This window comes from Ictidomys tridecemlineatus, chromosome 5, assembly GCF_052094955.1.
Source record: "Ictidomys tridecemlineatus isolate mIctTri1 chromosome 5, mIctTri1.hap1, whole genome shotgun sequence".
Lineage (NCBI taxonomy): Eukaryota > Metazoa > Chordata > Mammalia > Rodentia > Sciuridae > Ictidomys > Ictidomys tridecemlineatus.
The window spans coordinates 63,500,301-63,526,284 of NC_135481.1; the positions used below are offsets into that span (position 1 = coordinate 63,500,301).

General features: G+C 51.3%; 1 protein-coding gene across 3 annotated transcripts in view; it reads right to left on the reverse strand.

The window, feature by feature from the left end:
- The window catches only part of Actn1 (actinin alpha 1), a 92,284-nt gene that overhangs the window by 38,148 nt on the left and 28,152 nt on the right, over positions 1-25,984 (reverse strand). For all 3 annotated transcript variants that reach the window (XM_005322826.5, XM_005322824.5, XM_005322825.5), the window contains exons 2-3: positions 5,168-5,282; positions 229-348 (exon numbers count right to left, since the gene is read on the reverse strand). In XM_005322826.5, the coding sequence (XP_005322883.1) occupies positions 229-348; positions 5,168-5,282 (235 nt within the window). The remainder of the gene's footprint in view (positions 1-228; positions 349-5,167; positions 5,283-25,984) is intronic.

Consider the following 25,984-nt stretch of genomic DNA (forward strand, 5'->3'; position numbering starts at 1 on the left):
ACAGTTGCAAAGAAAAGGGGGTGTGAATCCTTGGTGTGGGGCAGGGCTGAGCCTGAAAGAAAAGTGCTGCCCTTACATGAAGAATTCCAGGCTGGCCAGATGGAGGGGCTAGAGGACCTGCTTCCAAAGGCCAAGTGATTCTTGGGAGTCAGGGCGGAAAACACCAATGAAACTGGGGTGCACAGGACATCAGGCTCCCCCGAAGAGCTGACGCCAGGCCTTACTCACCCTCGGCACCAATGGACACCAGTTTGACCCCTTTGCTTGCTATGAAATCGAGGGCCTTGTTGACATTGGAGATCTTGTGGACCCGCATCTTGCCTCTCTCCGGCTTGGCCAAGCGTTCGCCTGATTGAATCAAGAGGAAAGAAAAGGGAGGTGAGATGAAATTATCCAGGACCGGGGGCTACCCTCGTAACCCCTCACCTGAAGTGCGTGTGTGTGAGGTGGCGTCCCTGTGCGGGCATGCCTCTGAGCAGCTGGGAAGGCCACCTGGCAGGCGGGGAGAGGGAGAGGCCACCTGCCTCTGCTCTCCTCCGCTACTCAGATGGAAACCACTTGCATTCACTCAACATCTATTTATTAAGCCTCCAATATAATCAGGCAGCTGGATGCAGTGCTGGGGATATGGGGAGGGGGCAAGCCAAACAGTTTCTGGCCTTTATAAAATTATAGTCCAGAAGGACTCTCAGGCCTTAAAGAAAGAGACACACAGAGACACACTATGGACAAATACCAAGAAGGGTGGGTGCTCTTCCCAAGAGGAGGAATTGAGGAATGGTCAGGGGAGGCCTGAGTCTCTGTGGCCAGGCCAACGCTGCAGGGAATGGTGTTAAAGGGAAAAGGAACAGCACGAGCAGAGGCCCTGAACTCTGAGGCTATGGCTAGGTCACTCTAGAGCATTTAGAAGTCCCTGGTGGCGAAATGGAGCTATCTACAGCATAGCATCCCCTCCCCATTTGAGAACACTGCTTCCCTGTGAGCACTCAGGGCTCAGCTGCCAATCAAACCTCCACCCTACTTCCCCTCCTCTGCTCCAGCTTCCTCCAGCCTCCACTCAGAGGAGTTTCTTCCGCTCAGGATTCCAGGTCAGAGGGTACAGCAGAGTGAGTAAAAAACCCATTCTGCAGACATCCCGTTAAGAACACTTCAATCCCAGGACAGACAGCAACCAGGAACCTCCCGAAAGGATCTGGAAAATGTGTAAGCACATGGCCCTACCTAGGAGCCAAAGACCCCAAGGGGCTTAGATCACTATCCTAGAGCCTGGCCCCCAGCACAGCATGGCAGCCCTGGCTGAGGGCACAGGGACTACAGCTGGGACACTGGGCCAGGCCCACCCTGTCGGTGGTCACCTGCCAGCTTCTAGAAGAGACAGACTTCCTGCTGAGATGTGACTGGGCTGTCCGCTCCTAGGAAAGCACAGCTGTGGACCCCTCCTGAGGCCCTGGCCACTGCCCAGCAGGGTGTCTTGGCACTGCCTGCCCTTGGGAGGCTCCCTCCCTGGACGGCTGCTCCTGCTAATGCCCAGCCCTGGGGTCCTGCCACGCCTGAGCTCCCAGCCACTCCCCAGCTGTGCACACTTGCTGCACCCAGACCTCCACGAGGACAGAGGACGAGGCCAGGGTTAAACACTGGAGGGTGGGAAGAGCTTCCTGGGCTCACATCAGCAGTTCTCAAACTTCAGTCAGCACAAAATCCCCCAGAGAAGTTGCTATGTAGATCTCCAGTGCCCCCAACCCCACCACCTCCAAGTGGCTGGTTTAGGAGGCCTGGGTTGGGATCCGGGCATGTGGATTTTAACAAGCAGCCCTCATGACTCTGGCGTGCACAGTCCAGGGACCGCACCTTGAGAGGCTCTGCAGGCAGACGCCCCGGCCTTCTCCTCATCCCAGCAGTCAGCCCACCTCCAAAGACACAGGAGGAGAGCACCATGTCACTGGTCAGGCCTCCCCCAGCCCTAAGAGACAGGTCCACAAGCTTCGCAGAAGGGCCTGGCTCCCTGTGGGCACAGCCTGACCTGTTTGGCAGGACAATCGAGGTCATGCACACGAGCCTGTCTCTGGGCATCCATCCGGTCATCCTAATATTTCCAGATGTCACCTGCCTGCCACAGTTCTAAGCACCTGGGACACAGAAATGAAATAGTGCTTACCCCCAAGGAGACAGCGTGGAGTGGGAAAGAAAACAAGTGAGCCCCAACAGAGGAAAAGGTGGGATGTTACTGGCACTGGAAAGGGGTGGGGGAGTCTGCCTCTGTGGGTAGCATGTCTGGGAAGCCCCCTGGTGGACATCCCCAAGCCAAGCCAATCGGTGAGGAATGAAGATGAGTAATGGCTGGTTGACGAGTTAGTTTTCAGCTGGGGAATGTTGGAGAGATAGGAAAGGACATTCTAAAAAGCAGAACAAAATGGTATAGTGTTTCCTCAAAAATTAAACAGAATCACCACATGATCCAGCCATTCGACTTCTCGGTGTACAACCAAGAGTTAAATGTAGGGGCTTGGAAAAAAAAATGTATTTGCATACTCATGTTCACAGCAGCATTATTCACAACAGCCAGAAGGTGGAAACGACCCAGGGATCTATGGGCAGATAGCTGGATAAGCAAAATGCACTAATATACCCAATGGAATATTATTCAGACGTCAACAGGACAGGACTTCTGACTCGTCCTACATGAATAAACCTTAAAGATATTATGCTCAGTGAAACCAGCCAGTCACAAAAGGACAAATACTGTGTGATTCCACTTGTACAAGATACCTAGAGTAGTGAAGTTCATAGGGACAGAGAGTAAAAGGCATTGCCACAGGCTAGGGGGAGGGGAGCTTGGGGAGCTTGGGGACAGAGTTTCAGTTCAGGTAATGAAAAGGCTGGAGATGGACAGTGATGCCATGCCGGGCAGTGTGACTACACGTCAGGTCACCAAACAGTACACTTAAAAATAGCGAAGTGGATGCCGGGCTCAGTGGTGCACCCCTGTAATCCCAGCGGCTCGGGAGGCTGAGACAGGAGGATCGTGAGATCAAAGCCAGCCTCAGCAACAGCGAGACGCTAAGCAAATCCGTGAGACCCTGTCTCTAAAATACAAAATAAGGCTGGGGATGTGGCTCAGTGGCCAAGTGCCCCTGGGTTGAATCCTGGGTACCCCAAAAAACAAATCGGCCAAGTAGTGAATCTTATGTATAATTTAACACATACACGCAAACCCAAAAGCACCACATAAAGGTTTTTACCTGAAAAGAAAGTATACAAAAGAACTTAAAATAAAAGAAGAAAGAAAGAAAGGGTCATCAGAGCCTGTGCAAAGGCTCAGCAGCAGGGGGTGCATGTGTCTGGGAGACAGTCGTCTCCCACTGCAGCAGCGGCCTGAGGCCTGCTACCTTTTTGGGAATGGTTGGTTGAAAAGAAAATAGGTGCCAGCTCACCAGGAGCCCTGCGAGCTGCCCCAAGGAATGTGGACTTGGGCTCAAAGCTCTGGGGAGGCACCAGGGCTTTGAACAGGGAACAGCATGACCGTATTTGGCCTGTCAGAGGATCCCTGAGCTGCGGCTGTGGCTTAAGGGATGGAGAGTGGGGAGGTGGGCAGGGTCTGAGCCCGTCAGTGACCATCTGGGTGGGAGCGGAGTCGGGCCCCACAGACAGAGTCAGGTTAAAAGTAGAATTCTGAAGAAGGAAACAGATGACCAGAACGTGAATGTAAGTCGGAAGGAAAAGCGGAGCAGAGCTGTCTATGATTCCCAGATCAGGCTAAGGAAGACAAGATGGAGACCACAGGAGGGAAGGAGGTTTGCTAGCACCAAGAGTGTTCAGGACAGTCTGGGCATGCCAAGGACACTATAATTTGGATACGTTTTGTCCCCCAAGGGCTCAATTGTTGGGTGCTTGGTCCCCAGCGTGGTCACATTAAGAAGTGGTGAGACCAGCCGGGTGCAGTGGTATCCGCCTGTAATCCCAGCAGGTCAGGAGGCTGAGGCAGGAGGATCATGAGTTCAAAGCCAGCCTCGGCAACATAGAGGCACTAAGCAACTCAGTGAGACCTGTCTCCAAATAAAATTCAAGATAGGACTGGGGAAGTGGCTCAGTGGTCGAGTGCCCAAGTTCAATCCCCGGTACCCTCTCACCACCCCCCCAAACACACACACACAAAAAAAGAACTTTCAGAGGTGGGTTCTAGTGGGAGATCATTGGGGTTGTGCCTTCTGGAGGAATTAGGGTAGTTCTTGTGGGGCTCTAATTAGTTTTCACAAGAAAGTGGTTAGAAGATAGAAGCTTAGTCCCACCACACTTTCTGGTATCTGTCTTGCCAAGTGATTTCTCCCTCCATGATGCTGTCTCCCATGATGGGATGTAGCCGCAGAAGCCCTCACCAGAGGCTGAATTGATAAGGTCACCTGACCTTGGATTTTCAGCCTTCAAAACTATGGGCTAAACAAATATCTTTTCTTTATAAAGTACCCCGACTCAGGCATTTTGCTATAGCAATGGAAAATGAACTAATATACTCAAATAGGTTGAATATTTAAGACAGGGCTCAAAGAGAAAGGAGAATTCATGGGTAAGACTAGATCTAGGACTCATTAGCATGAAGGATGGGATGGCTGAAGAAAGCAGTTAAGATTGCTCAGTGTATAAACCAAGGCCAGATGCTCAGGGACCACTGACTTCAAAGATGGTGGAGGATAAGCATTTGCAGAAAAGCTGATGTACCCTCAAGTAGAGCAGCGCTTTCCGGACAATGTGGGAATTGCATAATCGCCTGTATTATCTGGGGTAGTTAGGTAATACAGGAGCCAAGGTTTGGGGATGATCTCCAATGGTTATATTCTTAGCCATTGAATTCTGGCAATTTGGGGAAGGAATCTCAGAGACCAGCCTTCAAAACACTTACTTTTAAAGCACGCCCAGGTTCAGAGCCCTGCCTCAAAAACAAACAAAAACCTACTTTTGTAATTGAGGATACTGAAACAGACTGGGTGTTCAAGATACCCAGATGGTCAGCAGCAAAACCCAAACAAGACCTAGTTTCCTCACCGGATTTCATACACTCATCCCCATCGTGGTTCAAGAGACCTGAAGCCTGCTATGGCCATGGACAGAGCAGAAGCAGGGGACAGGACAGAACCCAGGGGACGCCCCTCATCCCGGGCTGGGGCCACCTCACCTGAGATAACCTCTAGCAGCAGCATGAGCTTCAGGCCGTCTCGGAAGTCCTCCTCGATGTTCTCGATCTGCGTGCCCGCCTTCCGCAGGTGGGAGTTGCACCATGCTGTGAATGTCTGGGCAAGAGAGAAAGAGCAAGGGGTCAGCCTCCTCCACAAGCCACATGGTCCAAGAGGTGGCTCTGGGAAGGGCTTTGACAGCTCCCCAGGACCGGCTGCCTCGGGCTCTCCCTCCAGCTGTTCTGTGTAAGAGGAGGCTGATGTAGCCGCCCTCAGTGGACAAGCCACCTAACAGGGTCAGGAGGGTGGACGGCTGGCAGGAGAGGCCACAGACCCTCTCCGCACGGTTGTCTCAGGTCTCCCTTCAGCCAAGGAGTGAGCTCCTCCAGGACAGCAGCTGGGGTGCCCTCCTTGGAGCCCAGCGCCCTGTGGGGCACCCGTGGGGCAGATACAGCGGCATCCTCCTACAATGCTCTGCCACCCACCTCTCTTCCAGACCCACTGTCCCCACCCACACTGAGAAGCACCACAGTTCCATATCTGCAATTTCCCTCTTGGGTAAATTAGTTTCAATCTTCACATTTTGAAGGCAGAGTAACTCAGAGGTCAGACCACACCCCGTTGCTGCCTTCCGTCCATCAGGTTGTTAAGTCCTTTCCCACTGGGGAGCGAAGGGCAAGGATTCCTACGTTTTGCTGGGGACAGAGCTCAGCAGCATGGTGACAGAGTTTGGGTGGAGTTACCTTGAGCTACAAAAGTGCAAAGGATTCCAGAAATGGAAACTAAGGAGGTCAAGTACAAAACCCATCACTTTGTGGCTCCTTCTCTATTGAGCAGATCACAGAGAGGACGCCCACCAAGCTGTCCTGGGCTGACAGCACCCCTCGGGGGCTCGCACAAGGAGCAGGGTGACTCAAAAAGGAGCAGCGGATGTGTGCACTTGATGTCACACGTCCATATAAAACCTGGGCCAGTCTCTCTCTGCAGCTGGCACCGTCTGTGGAAATCAGAGAAGAGCTCCCGTGCTCTTTTTGTTTTTTCAACCCTAGATGTCCCCTGCACCCAACGTCATGGTCTCAAGAGCTGATGTCCGCTCCTCCCCTGGCAGCTCTCAGCCCACCTGGCCTGCAGCGTCCCAAGGGCGAGCAGTATATTATCTATTGTAAAAGTTTCAGCCATGCTAGAGCCACCCCTGCTCTAGGGAAGGTCATCAGACATATGTCCTTCTGCCCTGAGAAACTACAAAGTGAAATGGCAGCAGGCGCAGCACCACGCGCAGCAGCACACCATTACTTAGAGGGGAAAGAGCCAGCTGCCTAGCTTTACCAGCAGAGCCTCTGTGCAGGGAGAAGAGGGGCAGAGACGGGAGAGGTGGGGAGGGACTACATTATGACGTCACCCAGCTCTGGGTCTCATTTTTAAATCCTGACTCATGAGCAACTTACCGAAACGGTATACCTTCCTCTCCCTACAAACACACCTGCACTCGTAGACCCCGGCACTCCCGTGACAGAACGGGGCGCATATCCCCCCACACTTTGGTTAGACAGGCAGTGATGGGGAGGGAGGCAGGGCACAGAGTGACTCCGCGGTGTGGAACGTCCTCTGTGTCTTGCTTGGCTAACTCACATTCATCTTTCCAAAACAGGGTGGAGACATCACTTTCTCCAGGAGGCCCACCTGGAGGGGGGGCACAGCTGGCAACACCAAGCACTGCCAGATGGGGTCAGCCCCATGCCCCAGACTGGAAACTGCTGCGAGTCAGGACTCAATGTTCACCTCCATAGCGGGGAGTCCCCAGGCCAGAGTCAGGGTTAGAGCAGTGAACGGCACAGCAAAAGGCCCTGCTCTCGTGCAATGGGTTAGCCTGGACATGGAGGACAGCTCAGAGGACAGGGGCTGCCTCGGGGTAGCAAGGACAGGGTACCCTTCCTCTAGTTTGGGCTTGACAAATTGGCAAGGCCTTAGCTTTTTTTTTTTTTTTTTTTAATTGGGAATTGAACTCAGGGGCACTCAATCACTGAGCCACCTCCCCAGCCCTTTTTGTATTTTATTTAGAAACAGGGTCTCCCTGAGTTGCTGAGGCTGGCTTTGAACTCGAGATCCTCCTGACTCAGCCTCCTGAGCTGCTAGGATTACAGGTGTGCGCCACCGTGCCTGGCAGACCTTTTTTGATGATATAAAACAGGGAAGATGGGGCTGGGGATATGGCTTAGTGGTAAAGTGCTCGCCTAGCATGGGCGAGGCCCTGGGTTCAATCCTCAGCACCACATAAAAATTAATTAATTAATTAATTAAAGATATTGAATCCAACTACAGCTAAAAAAAATTTAAAAAAAAAACAGGAAAGAATTTTTTACATCTTTAGAATAAATATGATTTATTTTGGTTTTGCCAATCTTCTCCCTGCCATCATCTGTCATATGTCACTGTTCCACAGGAATGTCACCTTATAGGATCACATTAGGTGGGATCTTATGGGGGGACTCTTTTCACTGGTCTTGTATTTCCCAGCACCTTGCTTTCATCAGCCTCAGCTAAAGGCCAGCTGCCACCTTGAAGGAGACCCCAGCAGCTTTGTTGAAGGGCAGGGCTGGTTTGAGGTCCAGGGCAGCTGGCTGGGGTCCTGGTGGGAGCTGCCCTGTGCGCCCAGCTGGGGGCTGTGTTTTCTAACAGGTCTTGAGGAGGCTTATGGGGGGCGGGGAGGGACGGGGAGGCCCTGCTGTCTTTTGTAAGAAGTCTCGGCTGGTGAAAGAGGAAAAGTCCTGTTGAAAGCTGGGGCTCCATTTCCTGGGGAGGCGGAAGCTGCAGGAGACCAAACACACCTGTGTTTGCTCTGGTCTCTGGAGAAAGTCCTGGTGCTGAGACTCAGGAACTAAGCTTCATTAAAACCCCCAGGCGGTGCCCTAAGCCCCTGGCCCCACAGCTCACAGCCTGGAAACATCCTCCGCAGGCCCCTCCCAAACTTTAAAGTGCCCCCACAAGCAGCACATCACCAAGTTCTGGAGCAGGGAGGAAACGGGGGCAGTAATTCTGTAGTTAAGAGCATGCGCTTTGGGCGGTACCAAAAGGTTCAAGTCTCTCAGGGCCACTACTTACTAGTTGGGACCTTCAGATTAACCTCCCTAAAAACCAGCTCCCCCAGCAGTAAAATGGAGAGAGTCACAGCACTTCATAAAAATCAAGAGGTTTAACTGAAAACTAATTACTAAGTACCTGCCACTTAGTAAGTGCCCAATAAACAGTAAGAAAGGAAAGACAAGCTCCTCAGAACCACGCCTGTGGCTGGGCTGAGGAGCGCTCACTCCAAAGGGCCTGCTGGGCATAGTGGCTCGCCCGTGGCCCACGCCTGTCATCCCAGCAACTTGGGAGACTCAAGCTGGATCAAGACCTCAAGGAGGATCACCCCAAACACTAACACCATGCCTCTGTACTCTGTCACCCTTAGCTACCTGGTGGAGCCCCTGTGCTCTGAGTTCCCGGATGCCCTGAGATCTCAGGAAAAGTGCTTGGAGCCCAGGACGAGGCTGGGACATGCTCACAGAGCCACAGCAAGGACTAGCTCCTTCTGGGCAGCCCCCCCTCTGCACTCAGCCCCGCATCTCCCCATTTCTGCTCAGCCTCTGAGGCCCAGCAGAGGGCTGGTGGGGCAGAACCAGACCCTGCTCCACCTCTCACTGACAGGAAGCACCCACCTGTGCCTAAAGACACAAAGGTGGCTGGAGGAAGGGGTAAGTACACTTGTCCAGCACTGCAGTTCAGGGCTCCAGCCCAGGCCCCGGTCAGCCATGGGCAGAGGAAGCACCTTTGTCCACCTTCTCCACAGGCCTCAGTCCTGCTTTTATAGACCCCCACATCATTCCAACCACCATGTCAACATATTGTTAATGCACCCGCTCCACCTCCGGCCTGCGAGCACCAGGATGTGCCACTGTTAGCCACTCAGGCCTCTGAGAGCCTCTGTCCTCATATCTGTAAAATGGGAAATCAAGAACAGGTGTGCAGTGTGTTACCTGTCACTACCAAGAGGGCTTGGGGACAGTGCTGGGGAAGGACTCAAGCAGCCCCAGGGGCTGAGCTGAGGAAGGTCCCTTGTAATTGTGATCTGACAGGAGCCCAGGCAGCCCTCGAAAATGTTATTTGGAGATTTACCTGAAGAGTTCACTCAGACACCTCTGCATCTAAACCTCGGTGCTTTTGGAATCTGGGTTAAGAAAATTCCTTGTTGTGGAGAAGGACTGTCTTCTGCATCACAGGAATCCTGGCAACGTCCCTGCACCCCACTTACTAGACGCCAGTAACACCCCATCCAAACCTATGATATCCAAAAATCACACACACACCTGATGACAACCTGGTCTAGGGCCGTGGATCATCGTAATTAAAACAGCAGCTGTGGGGACTGGGGACTTTCTGTGGTCCAGGGCCTCTGTACTTTACGCCCTTTAATTCATTGAATCTTCACTTAGACACAGTGAGGCAATAATTCCTGTTCTCCCCATTGTACAGATGAGGAAAATAAGGAACAAAGGGATATCGTAAATGAGCAAAAGAAGCCACGTGGAAGAACAGTAGAATGAGTGAGTCCTCGCCTCCATGTACTCTCAGGCATTTTTCTTAAAACTCTGGTGCTCTCCGGCTATCCTTCAGGGTGCTGTTTGTTTTGTTCTGTTTTGTTTTACCCACAGGACAACATGGCCGCGGAGGAGTACTTGCAAATGTACAAGAGTATGTTTGAGCTGCTAAACGGCAACTGGAACAAAGCCTCAGTGCCAGAGCAGGAGGTAGTAGGGATCGGGAACAGCCCCTCCTTGCCGCCACATGTGGAGGACACCTCCAGGGAAGAGGAGCTAGGTATCAGGACTTTTAAATTTTTCCCTGCTGCTACAATTTGAAAGATTAAACATTCCACAGACCACCAAAAATAAATAATTCAGAATTAGCCTGCTGACATAAGACTCATTGGACCACTTGGTAGTGCATGCCTGTAATCCCAGTGACTCCGGAGGCCAAAGCAGGAGGACAGCAAGTTCAAGGCCAGCCTCAGCAATTTAGCCAGGCCCTGTCTCGAAATAAAAAATAAAAAGGGCTGGGGATGTGGCTCAGTGGTTAAGCACCTCTGGATTCAATCCCTGATACCAAAAACAAAAAGACTGATTGGATCTCTGGTTCCACTGTGGGAAAACATGGAGTCTTCCTTAGTTTCCTAACAAGTAAATTACACACACAATAACACATGATGTGCTAAAACAAGCACCTAGTGGACACATCTGTGCCTACCACAGATGACTCTCCTAAAAGACCACTGGCAACATTAGCCATCTGGGAACATGCTAGCAAGAGCTGAGGGACTTCCTGTGAGGAGTAGAGAGCACTCCTTTCACTTGGGTTTGACCAATAACCAATCACTTTCACAATCAGATGTGTCTCACGCATACCACCATGCCTCGTGCACTGAAACAAGAGTATATGTCATCTATTATTTTTGCAAACTAAGTTTCTGCTAATACCCATTGTTAAGGTGAGTATGACGGCAATGTCCAAAATATGTCACTGTGAGCAGCCTGATTTGGTGCAATCCAGAAGAAAGCCATTTGCCAAAGCAAACTAAAATGGTAAAAGCCTTGACCCACATTCTGGGACTCCATCCTGGGTAAATAATGCTAAATAAAGAAAAGGTTATAAGCATGAAAACATTTTTGTTGGGCTTATTTGAGAGGCAAAAAAATTAGAAATAGCTCCAAATGATATTAAGGTATTAGTTAAGTAAATTATGGTTTGTTCACTTGATGGAACAGACATGGCCAAATGATGGGTCTGAAGCTCCATCATCAAGGGGAAGGATTGCTTATATATAATTAGCGAAATAAACCAGGATACCAAGGGGCACATGCTGCAGGTTTAAAACTCTGAGCGATCTCACAAACATGACAAAAATGACTAAAAACCAAACACAAACAGTGCTGTGCTCCAGTCCCTGAACTGGCCAGGATCCTTTGCCTCTTTCCTTGCCTGGTCGCCTGCAAATGTGCCTGGTCTGCCTGGCCTTTGTCCCTGGCTTCTTGTTGCTAGAGCTCTCTTGTATGTTTACCTTCCCACAATCCAGACTGTGTGCTCCTGGCGGATCTCCCCAGAGAGGCCAGAGAGCTGACAAAGGTGTGGAGTCAACAGGATAATCCACCTGCAGCCAAATGAGACTGGCTCAGCTGTGATAGGACAGCAGGGTCACCTCACTGGCCTGGTGGCCACAGTGTCACGTGCTGACCACACCTATCCTGGGCCATCCCCCCTCTCCTGGAATCAAAGATACCAGCCCTGGTTCACTCCAGGGGAGTTATTGTTCAAAGAACAGGGGTCAGGAAACCCAGGCCCTGCCCTGGCTCAGCTGGACATGTGACTGTAGATAAATTCACCCTGTCCAGCTCCAAAACCCTAATGAGTCCTTATACTTTCACAGAGCTCAGCGACTTTTCCCATCATTATACACCTAAGAGATACATCCACGACAATCTTTTTTTTTTTGGTACTGGGAATCGAACCCAGGGCACTTAATTAACCCCTGAACCACATCCCTGGCCCCTTTTTATATTTTATTTAGAAACGGGGTCTTGCTGAGGCTGAATTACTGGTGTGTGCCATCATATTTTGCAAAAATAATAACGACGTATACTCTTGTTCAGGGGCTGGAATTACTGATGTGTGCCACCACGCCCAACCAGGACAATCTTTTATGCCTGTGCAGGGCTTATACCAATCAATAGGTGCTACTCCATGTCAAAGGATGCCAATAACTTCCACAGGGACAGTTTCATCTCCATGAACTCAACACGGGCAGCATCTCAGCCTCCAGATTGCAGCTCCCAACCTCCCAATCCAGCAGACGCCTCTGATGAGTTTACTAAACGTCCTTGAAAACTTGATGCCAGTATATCCCTGAAGGACACACAAGGACCTGGAAACTGTGGCTGCCTCCGTGGAGGGAGGCCAGGAGGCTCCCAACAGGGGAGAGAAGGACATTTGTTTTTCACAGAACACGCTTTTGTTTCTTTTGAATTTTGTCCCATGTACTATCAATATCTATTTTTTAAAAAATAACTATGCAAAAGAGGGCTGGGGATGTGACTCAGTGGTTAAGTGCCCCTGGGTTCAATCCCCAGTACAAAAAATACTAATAACTACAATGCAAATATAAGCAAAGTAGGTCTGGAAGTTTGTACATTTCACTCCGGGCTGAGACGGAAGGGACTCACCATACCTCTAAGATTATTTAAGGAAGGAAGGTGTTGGGGCTCATGAATTACAGAAGGAAGAAAGGGATGTTTCTAAAATAAAGAACAGGGGGGGAAAGGAAAACAAAATCACCCAATCTGTGGGCAGGTGTGTGTGGTATTGGGGACTGAACCCAGGGTGCTCCACCACTGAGCGACACCCCCAGCACTGTTCATTTTGAGACAGGGTCTGGCTAAGTTGCCCATACTGGCCTGGAACTTTCGATCCTCCTGCCTCAGCCTCTGGAGTGGCTGGGATTACAGGTGTACACCACCGTGGCACCTGGCTACCCCATCTATCAAAATAATAAGAGAACCAATAAGAGAGGAGAGAAGGGGCTCTTAAGGACTTGGAAATGCCCTCATCAACATGAAATATTATAAAGAAAGCCCCATTATGGACACCGTGAAGGAGGTGAGTCTAAGCCAGAAATCAACATATGCATCCCCATCCCCAACACAGCAGAGGTGGCAATTTTTAACTGGGAGAGACACAGGCAGTGCACTGGCTTTGGTAGCCCCAGAAAACTCCCCAAACATGCCTCTAAATCTCCTGAAGGTGGTGCAGAACTTCCTGGAGAAGCTGCCTCTCCTTCAGGGGTCTTCCTCTTCCTGGCACAGAGCAGTAACAATTCTGATTCAGGCTCAGAGTCAAAAATCAACTCAGTGGCTCCCACAGCCCTCCACCTCCCAGGGAGCACCCTGCCGCCTGAGACTCCCAAAGCTGCTGCAAGTGGCGTGTGGGCATCAGGCCAAGAGGTGTGCCCAAGGTCAAGTTCCCTTCTTGGCTGATGCTGGGAAGGTAACCGCAGAACAACCATAGGACCCTGCTGTGTCCCCTGGGCCACCCTGGAGTCCTTCGGAGCTCTGCGCACGTGTGGCCGTTCTCGTCAGGGTGTGGGCCCTGGGTGATTTGTCTAAGCAAAGACCAGCCCAGAAGTGATCTCAGATGCCCAGTGTTCTGGGTTCTGGTAACATAAACAAGAGTATCTGGTTAACTGATCAAGGGCCAACTGCCAGCCTTTCAAAGCAAGCAGGCAGCTGGTTCTCGCAGATGAAAAGCAGAGTTCTCAGGAACATCTCCACCCAGATCTATTGACTTTCCACCCACCTGGGGCGGCTGCTGAAGAAGACGGCAACCACCAGGCAGCCTCCTTGGAGCTCACAGCGTGCACCGCCCCCATGTGCATGCGGAGGTCCTGAAAACTCAGTGTGGCGGGTGCCCGAGGGGCCTGGACTATGAACCCAACGGCCCCAGGCTGCACGTCTCATTGAACAGCATTCTAAACTCGGCCTCAGGATGCCCTTCTGTACCACGGGGATAATAAGACTTAAACAAAGCACAGAATGGGACCCGTGGACTTAAAACACTTGGTCCAATGCTGTGTCCACAGCAGACACTTTAAAATGTTGATCCAGCTGACCCTTGCCACCCACTGGCTGAGGAACCTGTCCAGGACTCAAGCGCCTCATCTGACAAATGTGGAAAAACAACATCACTTATCTGCAGGGCTATTGTCAAGATGAGGACAATGGATGAAAAGGGGCCAGGAAGATGCCCTGGTTACAGCAGAAACCCAATAAACCTCTGCTGTCACTTCCCATCCTCTGTTTAATCAGAGTTAATCATTCACAGAGCTCCCCGCATTGGCAAGAAAGAGTTCTTATTTTTTCCTACTGGTGAGACTGGGAGGGACAGCGGACCTGCATTTCCTGGCTAATGCCCATGTACAGCCCCTTTCAGGAGCCACAGTGCCAGACACCCAGAGGGTCAGCAGGGCCAAGGAGCAGAGTACCCCAAGCTCATCCTGGGAGCTATTTGATCTCACAAGCCCACCTTGTTCCGAGAGGCTTCCAGGCCCAACGTGAAGTCCAGGTTCAGCCTTCCTGCCTCTTGCAGGAGTTAACCTGTGGACCCCTGGAGGATGCAGAGCGACTGGAAAAGTCAGATGGAGACATAATCTCAGTGAAGAAACAAAGTCTGTGCTCTTAGCTCCTGGCCCAAGAATCAACTGTCCCCTCCCTCCACTCTGCCACCATCCACGGCCTCCCCTCTCCCAGAAACCAGAGAGCTCCCAGCAATTGAGCAACTGCCCAGATGCCACAAGCCATCAGTTATGGACTCTTGAACTCCAGACTTGTTGCCTGGCTGTGAAGTTGTAGGATTATATTTCCATAAAGTTTCTATTAAAAACATGCAAAACTAAGACAAAAATGACTGGGCACGGTGGCACACACCTGTAATCCCAGCAGCTCGGGAGGCTCAGGCAGGAGGATTGAGAGTTCAAAGCCAGCCTCAGAAAAAGTGAGGGGCTAAGCAACTCGGCAAGACCCTGTCTCTAAATAAAATACAAAATAGGGCTGGGGATGTGGCTCAGTGGTTGAGTGCCCCTGAGTTCAATCCCTGGTACAAAAAAAAAAAAAAAAAAAAAAACTTAAAAAATTAAGATGAAAATATAAAAAACTTAGAGGGCTTCTACAACATTAAGATTTGTCTTTTTTTTTAAATCCGCTTGGCCCATTAGCAAGAACAGGGTCTCTAAGGCACACCCTGGGCCCTCACGCCCTAGGGAGGGAGGAAAGGACTGAGCCAGTTCTGCCCTTGGTAGCAGGTAAGCAGGCTGGCATGAAGATTCCAAGGCAAGAGGAGCTGGTCTTCTTGAAGCAAAGTGGCCCCCAGCTCCAGAAGGTCAGTGTGGGGACAGCCTGCTCTCTGCTGCTGTCCCTGAGACTGGCCTCCCACGTCTGGAGTCTGGTTCTGGCCCTTGCAGATCTGACAGCACACAGACCTCTGAAGGCTATGGCTCACAGGAATGGCCTGCGCATTCCTTCCCCAAAGAAGGAAAAGCCACCCAAAAATGAGGTCATCTGGTTTTTCTGGCACAGTTGCCAAGAGCTACAGGTCACCCAATTCCACAGAGAACTTCCCAAGATGACAAAGATCCAGTCCAGGCTGGTCATCATCCAACATGGGGATGGGAGTCTGACTGACTCTTGACCCTAACATGACTACTTCATGTAGCTGAGGTGTGACACTGAGCTTAATTTAATGGTCTCACCTGTGAAATGGGAATGATCACATCCAGCTCTTCTGCAGGTGTAAAGAGAATTAAATAACATGCTCTTTGACTTACAATGGGACACCCCCCCCCAAAAGAAAATAAAGTAAAACACAGTTTTAATCTGCTGAATGTGCTTTTCTAACCAGGAATGAAGAGCCTACCTAGATTCTGAGCCTCCTTTGTGAAAACTCTCTCCAGGAGTCAAACCACTGATTACAAATTTGCAAGAAAAAAAAAAAAAAAAAAAAAAAACACTGCATGAACAACGACAACAACAAAAAATTGCCCAAGTCTCTTCTCTGTGCCCCTAAAATTACCTGGAGACCAGAGCTTCTGTTCTGGCCTGTCCCACAGTTCACTCTTGGTCATCCAGGCAGCTCCTAAGAACTCTGGCCTCCAGGGCACAGGCTACAGGATCAGCTCAACTAACACCTTTTGGTTACCTCGGAGGGGCTTCTGGAGGCCCCAGATCCAATGGGGAGAGACCACCACACCTCTCTGTCATGGGCATGAAGCACCAAAGAGCAGCAAGGGCCCCAAAGCCTGGGCTCACACTGACCAGCCCAGTGATAGATGAGAAGCAGAGAAGGAAAAAAGAAGAGCAGAATCAGCGCAGTGAGTCTCCCCTTGAACCCGCCTCAGAACCACAGGAAGGCTGGTTACTGGGTCCCACCAGCAGAGTTTCTGACTTGAAGTTCTGGACAGATGGAGAAATGACATTTTTAACAAATATCTAGGTAATGCTCCTGATCTGGGGATCACACTCTGTGGACTTCAGGCTAAGAAAACAGGTTTGAGCACATGGGAGCTGGTTCATTCAAAGACTTGCACAAGTTCTTGAACTTTCTGAGCCTCCGTTTTCTTATCTATAAAATGGGAATAACCATTCTCACTGGGTTGTGAATGGTTTTCAGTAAATTAATCTACGCAAAAGGCCCAGCACATTGTTAAGTAGTAAAAAGAGTCAAGAGTTCATTACTAAAGTACAAGAAAGAAGCCAGGCACCGTGGCATACACCTATAACCTCAGCTACTCAGTAGGCTGAGGCAGGAGGATCACAAGGTTGGGGCCAACCTCAGCAACTTGGTGAGACCTTATCTCAAATTAAAAAAAAAAAAAATTAATAAAAAGACTGGGCATGTAGCTCAGTGGTAAAGCAGCCCTGGTGCAATCCCCAGTACTACATACAAACTAAAGTAAAAAAAAAAAAAAGAAAGAAAGAAAAAGGTTGCTCATGGAACACAGACTACTCTGGGGCCCATGGAATTGTCCTCACATACTAAATGGTCCCCAGCACCTTGGAAGAAGGGTCATGGGGATGCCCTGGTGCCCAGTGAGTTTCTGCATCTGAGCCAGCAGCCTCCAGCACTGTGCCCCAGCCTCCCTGAGCCAGGCAAGGAGACCTATCAATAGGATTTCAGCTCATGTCCAGCCCAGATTCTAAGCCAAATGCCACAGGGCCACCCACTTCCTTTCAGGGAACCACCACCCAGCAGCTACATGACCTCCAGAGGGAAAGCTCAAAGCTCCAGGGAACCCAGAGCCCTCAGGATGCCAGAAATGCCTCAACCAGAAAGCAGGGGCGAGTCCCTAGTTCAGCATCCCAGGCCACCATAAACTGCACCCGTGATTTGTGCCCCAGGGGGTAGGATTGGGGGAGACACCCCTAAGCAGACCAAGGCATTAAAAATTTTATCTATAATTGCCTATCCCCGGGGAGCACGGGTTTTCTACAGAGGATCACCATGATTCTCGACTATGACAGCCACTATCCCATGTCTAAGAGGAAGTTTCTAGGCTCCAGGAGAGAAGGGAACAAAGATGCTTGGCACTTTAAGACTTCCTCCTAGGCTGCATATTAAAACAATAATTTATCCCTACACCAAACAGCCTGGTAAACAATTAGAAAGGTGATTGCGTCAAGTGATGACAGGGTACGGGGATTCAGGAGCCCTGTACCTGCCTGGCTGGTGGCCAGTGGACTGCAATGCCCTTCTAGAGAATGATCTTACCCTACAACCCCGCACCCACAGTCTGGGACATTCTCAACTGGCTGAATACTGAGATGCAGAATGCTAGTCACTGAGTTATTCTTGACAGCTGGGGATGATCTGCATGTCCACCCAGGGAAAAATGTGAGGGATGCCCAGGGGCCTTGCATGGATCCAAGACAACAGCGGGTCGTGATATTAGGGGCCTAATTACTTCAGTATTCTTCGCTTGACGTCCAGGAAAACAATGCTATTCGCTCAAAAGCACACCCAACACAGACTGGCACGTTAAAAAATAGCTTAGAAGGGCTGGGGTTGTGGCTCAGAGGTAGAGCGCTCGCCTCGTACGTCCAAGGCCCTGGGTTCAATCCTGAGTTCTGGGGAGGAGGGGGTGGAGATGGATGCTGAAGGCAATGTGGACCCCCAGGAACCCCAAGAAGGGTAGACAGGGAATCGGACCCTGCAGCCACTCAAAGATCCTGGAGCGCTCGCTCACTAGTGAGCCTGGAGTCGCCTCAGCTAATCTGTCCAACAATCTAAAACCAGGGTCAGGGGCAGCAGCAACCTCCGCAGCTCCAAGGCTACTACCAAGAGGCATAACTGAGGCTTGAACCAGGGTGTGCAAGATGTCAAAGCCTGAGCCTTTCCACTGTCCAAAGTCTGAGGCTCCTACAGGCAAACCATCAGCCTCATGAAAGTCAGCCAGACTACCCTGGACCACCCAGCTCCGCCCGTTACCCTGCACCCTGCCAGTGCCCCATGAGGACCTATTCAGCTGTCCCCAGGCCATTCTGGGCCACAACTGAGAAGGGTGCTAAAGGGCAGCCCGGGACACTGAGCCCCGAACCACCTCCAACACTCCCATCCAGCCAGGAGAGAAGGCCTGGACCCTCGGGCTCCCTGGGGATGCAGAATGGGTGAGGCAGGTTTTTCTCCTGTGTCTGTTTTGGGGGGGGGTCAGAAAAAGGGTTTGAATTCTTGCCTCTTTTGGCTTCTGAACACAAAGCCCATTGAGAAAGAAGTGAATAACTAAAGGGACAGCCAGGCGGGTGGTGCAGATGCCAGGGAGTGCGCAACCAGCTTGTTTGGTCCCAGGTCAGCAGCCTCCCTCACCGCAGGTCACGGCAGCTCCCCCTGACTCCCCCAAGCTCCAGGCAGGGGGCAGACTGATTGATTCATTCATTCAGTTAATTCTTACTGAGCATTGATTCTTTGTCAGGCACTGAGGCTACATCATGGGCAAATGGAGGTACAGTCCCCTAAGTCACAGAGCTTGTGGTCTCAGGAGATACAAACAGTAACCCAAGACTCTGTCCGTGAGCTCAGGTGCATACAGGAAAAGTCCTGAAAGCCGGATGTGTCTGTAATTCCAGTGCCTCAGGAGGCTAAGGCAGGAGGATCACAAGTTTTGAGGCCACTTTCAGCCAATAAAAAAAATAAAAAGGTCTTAGGACGTAGCTCAGTGGTTAAATCCCTGGTCAATCCCCAATACCAAAAAAGAAAAGAAAGAGTAGGGCTGGGGATATAGCTTAGTTGGTAGAGTGCTTGCTTCGTATGCACAAGGCCGCATGCACAAGGCCATGGGTACAATCCCCAGCAGAAAGAAAGAAAGAAAGAGAGAGAGAGAGTCCTAAAGTCAAGGTTCAAACAGGGCCCTGAGGGTGCTGACCCTGGTTCTGGGGGTGGTAGGAGTGGGGGTCTAACCCCTTCTCAGAGGAAGTGTGAATCCCTAAGCCTGAGGAGTGCTAGTTACATGAAAAGTTTACCAATGTGAACAGGTGCCATGTAATCTCTTATCCAAGCAGGGACACTTGAAAGTAAAAGCTATTAACAATTACATCAGGACACCAGGGACAAACGGAGCTGCAAGGTAACCCTTTGTTACCTGTGCATGTGTGGGAGACAGGGATGGTCAGGAGGGTGGTACTGCCCGAGCAGAGGAAACACAGTGGCTCAAAAAACTGAAAAATGGTCCCTGGGGCTGGTGCATGAAGAGGAGAGTGTGCCAGATGCCAGGGTCAGCAAACCACTGGGGAACGCGGGCGCCTGCAGGATGCTGTGATTACTTCCCCTGGGAACAATGAGGGCCACTGAAGATGCTTTTTATCTGATTTCACCTGAGACAAATGAATGAGGGGGTGGTGAGGCGAGCCTGGGAGTCAGGAGTAGGTCAGCACACACCTGCATCTTGGAATAAGACCTGGGAAGAGCAGAGAGGGAAGGACACAGGCAGCAAAGTGGCCAGGTGGGGACAGGTAGCTCAGACCAGCATAGCAGTGGCCACAGAGGGACCCAGGAGGCAGGACAGGAGGGGTCAGAGGCCACACCCAGACTTCAAACCTGGGTATGAAGGGGGAAGTGCCGTAACTGACAGGCAGCTGCCCACCCACACTCCTCGCCCTGTCCACAGACCCCAGACGGACAGTCCGGTTGGAAAAATCAGAGCAGGACTTTAGAGACCAGGGTTCCATCCCCAGTCCCCCAAGCCAAGTGCTCCACCAGCATTAATTTCATCCTCCCAGCCACTCTCTGAGGGAGGTACTGTCACCAATTCATGTTACAGATAAGAAAACTCAGTCACTCAAGGTCACAGTGAATAGTAGGTGGAGGAGCCAGAGTCCCACCCAGGGCACCGCGGCTGGGTCAGCCCAGGCCTCCCTGCCCCTTCCCACCCCGTGCCCCTTCCCGAGGACCTGGCAGCAGGTCAGTGCACCAAGCACGCCACACACCTGGCTGCTCCTCCACCCTCACTGCCACCAGCCCACCTCACCATCCCCGCCCTGCCCCACCGCCTGTCAAACAGCATGGCGGGTGGGGAGTGGAGGCAGGGGAGACATCATCCTCCAGAGCAGGAAAAGAGGACCCTGTAGGTGTGTTCTCAGAGCACCAGACCACACCAGCGGGCAAGCAGAGAGAGCCAGCCTGCTCATGCTACTAGAAGGCTTCCAGATCAACCAAAAATGGACACGGGGAGAAATGGACGCCACCCACACACTGGACTCCACCAACAGCCCTGGGGAGGTGGGCTGCCCCGTCCACCTGCTTCCCCCCTTGCTCCCCTTGATTTCGGTTGATTCCCAGTGGCTCCGAGACTCGGCATGCTCACCCAAGCCCTGGTTTTCTTTCATTTAGAGAGGTGCCCAGTGGGGTCAGGGCCCCACCTCCCCAACTGTCCCTCAGGCTCGTCTCCAAAGGCCCCTAAGGCCACCACTGCAGCCTGCGTTCCTCACCTCCTTCCTGTTGCTCAAACTCAGTCCATACTCCACCTTTGCCATGCTTTAGTGGAATGTTTGCAGGGACAATGGAAAGATCTCGGGAAGATCTGAGTTCTAATTCCACCACCAGGGAGCTGGGGGCTCAGGTCCATGCTGTCCAGCTTCCCCACCCACCAAGCTGCCCACGCTCTGTGAGGCCATGTCTGCCTCCTTTCTGGGCTGCTGTGAAGACCAAGTGATACAGCCACCAGGGGAGCACTCAGAGGGAAGCAGCGTTTCTCCCACTTGCCTGTTTACATCAACTGCCAAGCAGAGATCCCACCCTGATAAGCGCCATTCTGGTTCAGGAGTTCTGGGGTGGGGCCCGCCAACGGGTCCTGTAACAGCTACTCCAGGTGGATCCTGTCATCAGGCAAGCTTGGGCAGCTCAGGGCTGCAGAGAGGCCCAGGAAGTCTGAAGCACCTCACCTCGTGTGCAGAGAAGGTAAAGGAGAGTTTGCTGAAAGCACACCTTGGTTCATCCAAAACAGACAGCTGTCCACACCCAGGGAGCCCACCCCGTGCAGGACCCAACCTGGGTGGTTTACTTACATCACCTTGTGTAGTCCCAGCAATGACCCTGCCTGACAAGCTGCCTGCCTTTTACAAATGGAAAGAAACCTAAAAACTGGGCTCAGTGGTGCATGGCTATAATCCCAGCAGCTCAGGAGGCCGAGGCAGAAGGATCCCGAGTTCAAAGCCAGCCTCAGCAAAAGCAAGGTGCTAAGCAACTCAGTGAGGCTCTGTCTAATAAAAAAAGAAACCCAGGCTCAGAAGAAGGTCCTGCTCAAATACACAGCAAGATGGCAGCACTGCTGACTCCAAAGCCAGGCTCTCCCCAACACCCTGCCGCCTCTGCAAGATCTACTCTCTGGCAGGGCAGGCAGCGACGGGACTTGCTCTCTGATTCACTGCCCTGAACCTGGACAAGGATCACAAGGATCACCCTGCAGGACAAAGGGGAATCCTACTGCATGGAGATGGAGGTCACCGTTTTCTCTCCCCAAATATGACGAAGAGGGATCACCACAGACTGGGAAGCAGGACCTACCTATGACACAGTCAAGTAGAAATCCAGGGCAGCCGGGAATTCTGAGCCAAAATGTCTGGTGTTGAAATGAAAGGCTCCAAGAGGGTCTGACAATCAGAGGACACAGTGCCCCTGTAATGAAGTCCCAGGGACCCTAGACTCCTCACCCTCGCACATAATCCCTCAGAGCAAGTAACTCTCATCTCCCTGATAAGGAAGCAATGGCCTCCTGCAGGGGAAGCCACTGCCACCCGGCCTCCCAAGTCTCCCGGCCTCCAGCCTCTTCTTCCTCTCATGCAGCTTCTCCAGGGAACCTGGCCTGGAACAGACAAAGGAGAAGTAGAGGCAAAGTGTGCAGGGTTCCCAAACTCCCTCCTACAGGGAGTCCTCCCCAGGCCTCTCCTGCACAGGGAAGAGTATATCAATGACAATAGCTGACACTTCCTGGAGGCCCTTTCTACTGAGGGGTCACACTTACTCTTCAGAGCAAGCTTACTAAGAGGTAGGTTTCTTTCATTCCCATTTTAAAAAAGAAAAAACTGAGGCTCAGGTGAGTTAAGTAACCCAGCTAGCAAAGAGCTGGCCTCAAACCAACGCCAGGTGTTCCCTCAAGTTCTTTCCACCATTTTCTCCTTCTCTCTCTCACTGGGTATCCACTCAGTATAAATCTGACCTACAGGGACAACCTTAGGATTTTTCTTCTTTCACATATATATTTTTAGTTGTAGGTGGACACAATACCTTTATTTTTATGAGGTGCTGAGGGTCGAACTCAGTGCCTCACATGTGCTAGGCAAGTGCTCTACCACTGAGCCACAAGCCCAGCCCAAAGGATTTTTCAACTTTACAGTGGTGCAAAAAAAAAAAAAAAAGCAATGCCCATTCAGTAGAAACCACTTTACTCTCTCCCTGGGCTGGTGACGTGCCGCAGCAGGCTCACTCCGTGATGCTGGGTAGTGGCAGCATGCTCCAGGTCCGTCAGCCATGAGATCCTGAGGGGGAACAACCAGTGCTCTACGTGGACCGTGTTGCTAAGCCAAGATGTTCTTAAGTTAGGTGTGTTGAGTGTGTTTTTTGCTTAGGATAGTTTCAACTTACAATGGGGTTTATCAGGATATAACCCCAAGTCGAGGAGACAGCTGCTACCAGTCTCTTTAAAAAAAAGTAGTCAAGGAACTATGTCAAGCTGACAGACACACACTGTCACTGAGAACAACACAGAACACCCAAGGAGACCAGGTGCAGATTCCTGCCAGAGCCAGGAACACAGACTGGTGGCTGCCTGCACAGGGTCCAGGTGGGTGGGGGGGTCTGGGTGGGACTATATTTGAGGGCTGACATGACATAGGAGCAATTGCCAGGTACAGCAAGCTCAGTGAGAGGAGGACAGGATCCTGCCATTATCAAGGAATGGATAGAACTTTTCCCCAAAGAAAACTAGAAAGTTTTGCATTAGTCACTGTAACTCACCAGCCAAAAATGTGTCACATACTAACCCCCTGGGAAAGTTCTTGAGAAAGAAACAGCCTGGGGCAGGAAGAAGAAAGGTGTCTGCAAGCTCTGGGGTCCCCACTCCTCCCCAGGGTGCCCAGAAGGCTACAGCCCCCTTGCCTTGGGTCCGAAGCCAGGGGAGGTCAGGAGGAAGGGAAGGCAGAGGGACCTGGCCCCAAGAGGCTCTTCTCCACCAGAACATGCCGGAACTTCCCGTTAGCTCCATGGTCCCAGACTTCCCCACAGCTGCACCACACTCATATGTCTTGAGGACTGAGCTGGCTAGCCTGCTGGCCTCTGCAGACTCCTGCTAGCCAGGAGAGGAGGAGAGAAGGGAGGTCTGCAAGATCTTCTGTTGACCTGTCAACCCACCTTGGGGCCTCCAGGTGTATTTACAATCAGTACATACATAAAACCTAGCAATTCTACTTCTGGCATACATACCTACACACACACACACACACACACACACACACACACACACACTCACACACTCACAGTCAAATGCAAGGACTCAAACAGCTGCACACTTTAATTCATAGCAGGATTATTCACAATAGCCAAAATGTGGAAGCCACCCAAGTGTCCATCAACAGATGAACAGATAAACATAATGTGGTAATTCAACAGAATATTGTTCAGCCTTAAACAGGAAGGAAATTCTGACATTGCTACACCATGGACGAACTTGAAAGACACTAGGCTAAGTGAAATAAGCCAATCACAGAAGGACAAACACTGTGTGATTCCTCTTCCATGGGTACCTAGACTAGCTAAACTCACAGCAAGAAGTCTCTCTTCTACCTGGGGCTGAGGACAAGGGGAATGCAAAATTGTTTAACAGGTACAGAGTTTCAGTCTTGCAAGATAAAGAAAGTTCTAGAAATGGATGGTGGCGACAGCTGCACAGCAGTGTGAATGTAACCCCAATGCCGCTGAGCTGTGAAAATAAAACTAGTTAAAATGTAAATGTCACTATACATGTTACCATAATAATGTGTATGTTTAATTTTACATGTATATGATCAAGCGTATAAAATTTGATATGTGGCAAAGAAAAATAACAGTGTTATCTGTGGGGAGTTGTTTTTTATTTTGCCAAAAGCAGGCCAAACTCTTATTTAAAAAAAAAAAAAAAAAGACACTAAAGGTTTGTAAACCAAAAACATTTCCAAGAGGGTACTTAAGAAGTCCTGGTTAGGAAGCCAGGTGTGGTGTCACGTGCCTGTAACTCCAGCAACTCAGGAGGCTGAGGCAGGAGGATTGCAAGTTCAAAGCCAGCCCCAGCAACTTGGCAAGACCCTGTCTCAAAATAAATAAAAAGGGGCTGGGGATGTAGCTCAGTGGTAGAGCACTTGCCCGGCATGTGCAAGGCCTTGGGTTGAATCTTTGGGACCAGGACAACAAAGTGCAATGAAAGTAGACTTGAGGTGGGGCCCAGGTGGACTGCTTAGGCCCTTTCCTGACCTTCCACCCTTATAGAACAGCAGGAGGGAAGCATGAGGCAAGGGTTAACTGGTGGCCCCTCCCTGGTCCCTGCCTGCAAGGTGACTCAAGCTGATGTTTCCCCGGAAGGAAATGAACCAGTCTGCCTTTTTCCCTTTCTAGGAAGGCACAAGGGAATGATGTGGCCCAATCCCAGAGGCCCAGACTTTTTATTCAGTCTACTCTGGTGACACACACACCCCACCACCCCCACCAGCCGCCTCCAGGACAGGACAGGACAGGGCAAGTGCAGACTGCTCACCCACTGAGGAAGACGCAGGATGGGGATGTCGCAATGGTCAGGACAGGACCTTCCGTCCCTCTGCCCTCTGCTCCTAACATAAATAGACCAGACCAGGAGGGTGTAGAGAGGATCTGGAACCCAGCAGAGCCGGCTCTGTTCCTGTTGGCCCCACGGCCTGTGTGGCTTTGCCTCAGTTTCCTCGAGTTGAAGGGGGTGGGAGAGTTAATATCTCAGGCCCCTTGAGGCTCTGAAGCTCTAGGCTTCTGTTAGAGCTGGGTGACGTGCTGGGACCGAAATGACTGGGGAGACTTCCTTCAAGCAGAGACCAAGGCCTGCTTTCCCTGCCAGCAGCCGCGGTTCTGACTGGAACACCAGGCCACCCCCCCAGGCCCAACAACCCTGTCACTCACTCATTTAATATTTTCTAAGCTCCTACCATGCAAGGTCCCCTGCTTGTGCTGGGAGCCCAGTCTTTGGGGTAGTCACAGCCCTGGTGAACTTTCCAGAGTTTCAAGAATGAGGCATGGAAGGGAAAAAGGGAAGCCACACAGAGCCATGAAGAGCACCACACCAAACAGAGCCGGGAAAGCAGGGTTTGATCCCCAGTCTGTTGGACATGGTGCCTGGTCTTGGAGGAGCTTCTTCAGCCCTGGGGGCCTCTGTTTCTTCCTCTGGCAGAGGATGCTGGCTCTGGTCTCCACAGGGGCCTCCAGCCCTGAGAGTCCACACAGGTAAGGTAGGAGCTGTCTCGACCCCTTGATCCTGGGGTCCTGGGAGGGAGGCTTGTTGGAGCCCAGCCCCATGCAGCAGCTTCCTGCAGCCCCCACTCAGACCCAGCAGCCACTGACCCATCCGGGACCCTGCAGACTGCAGACAAGCGAGCTGACAGTCGGCCAACTCCAGGGAGTTCTGAGGCACGAGGGACGCAGCTTCGGTCTGGCAAAGTCCAGCTGCTGGAGGCAGTTTGAAGGCAAACATCCTGCTTTCCATTCAG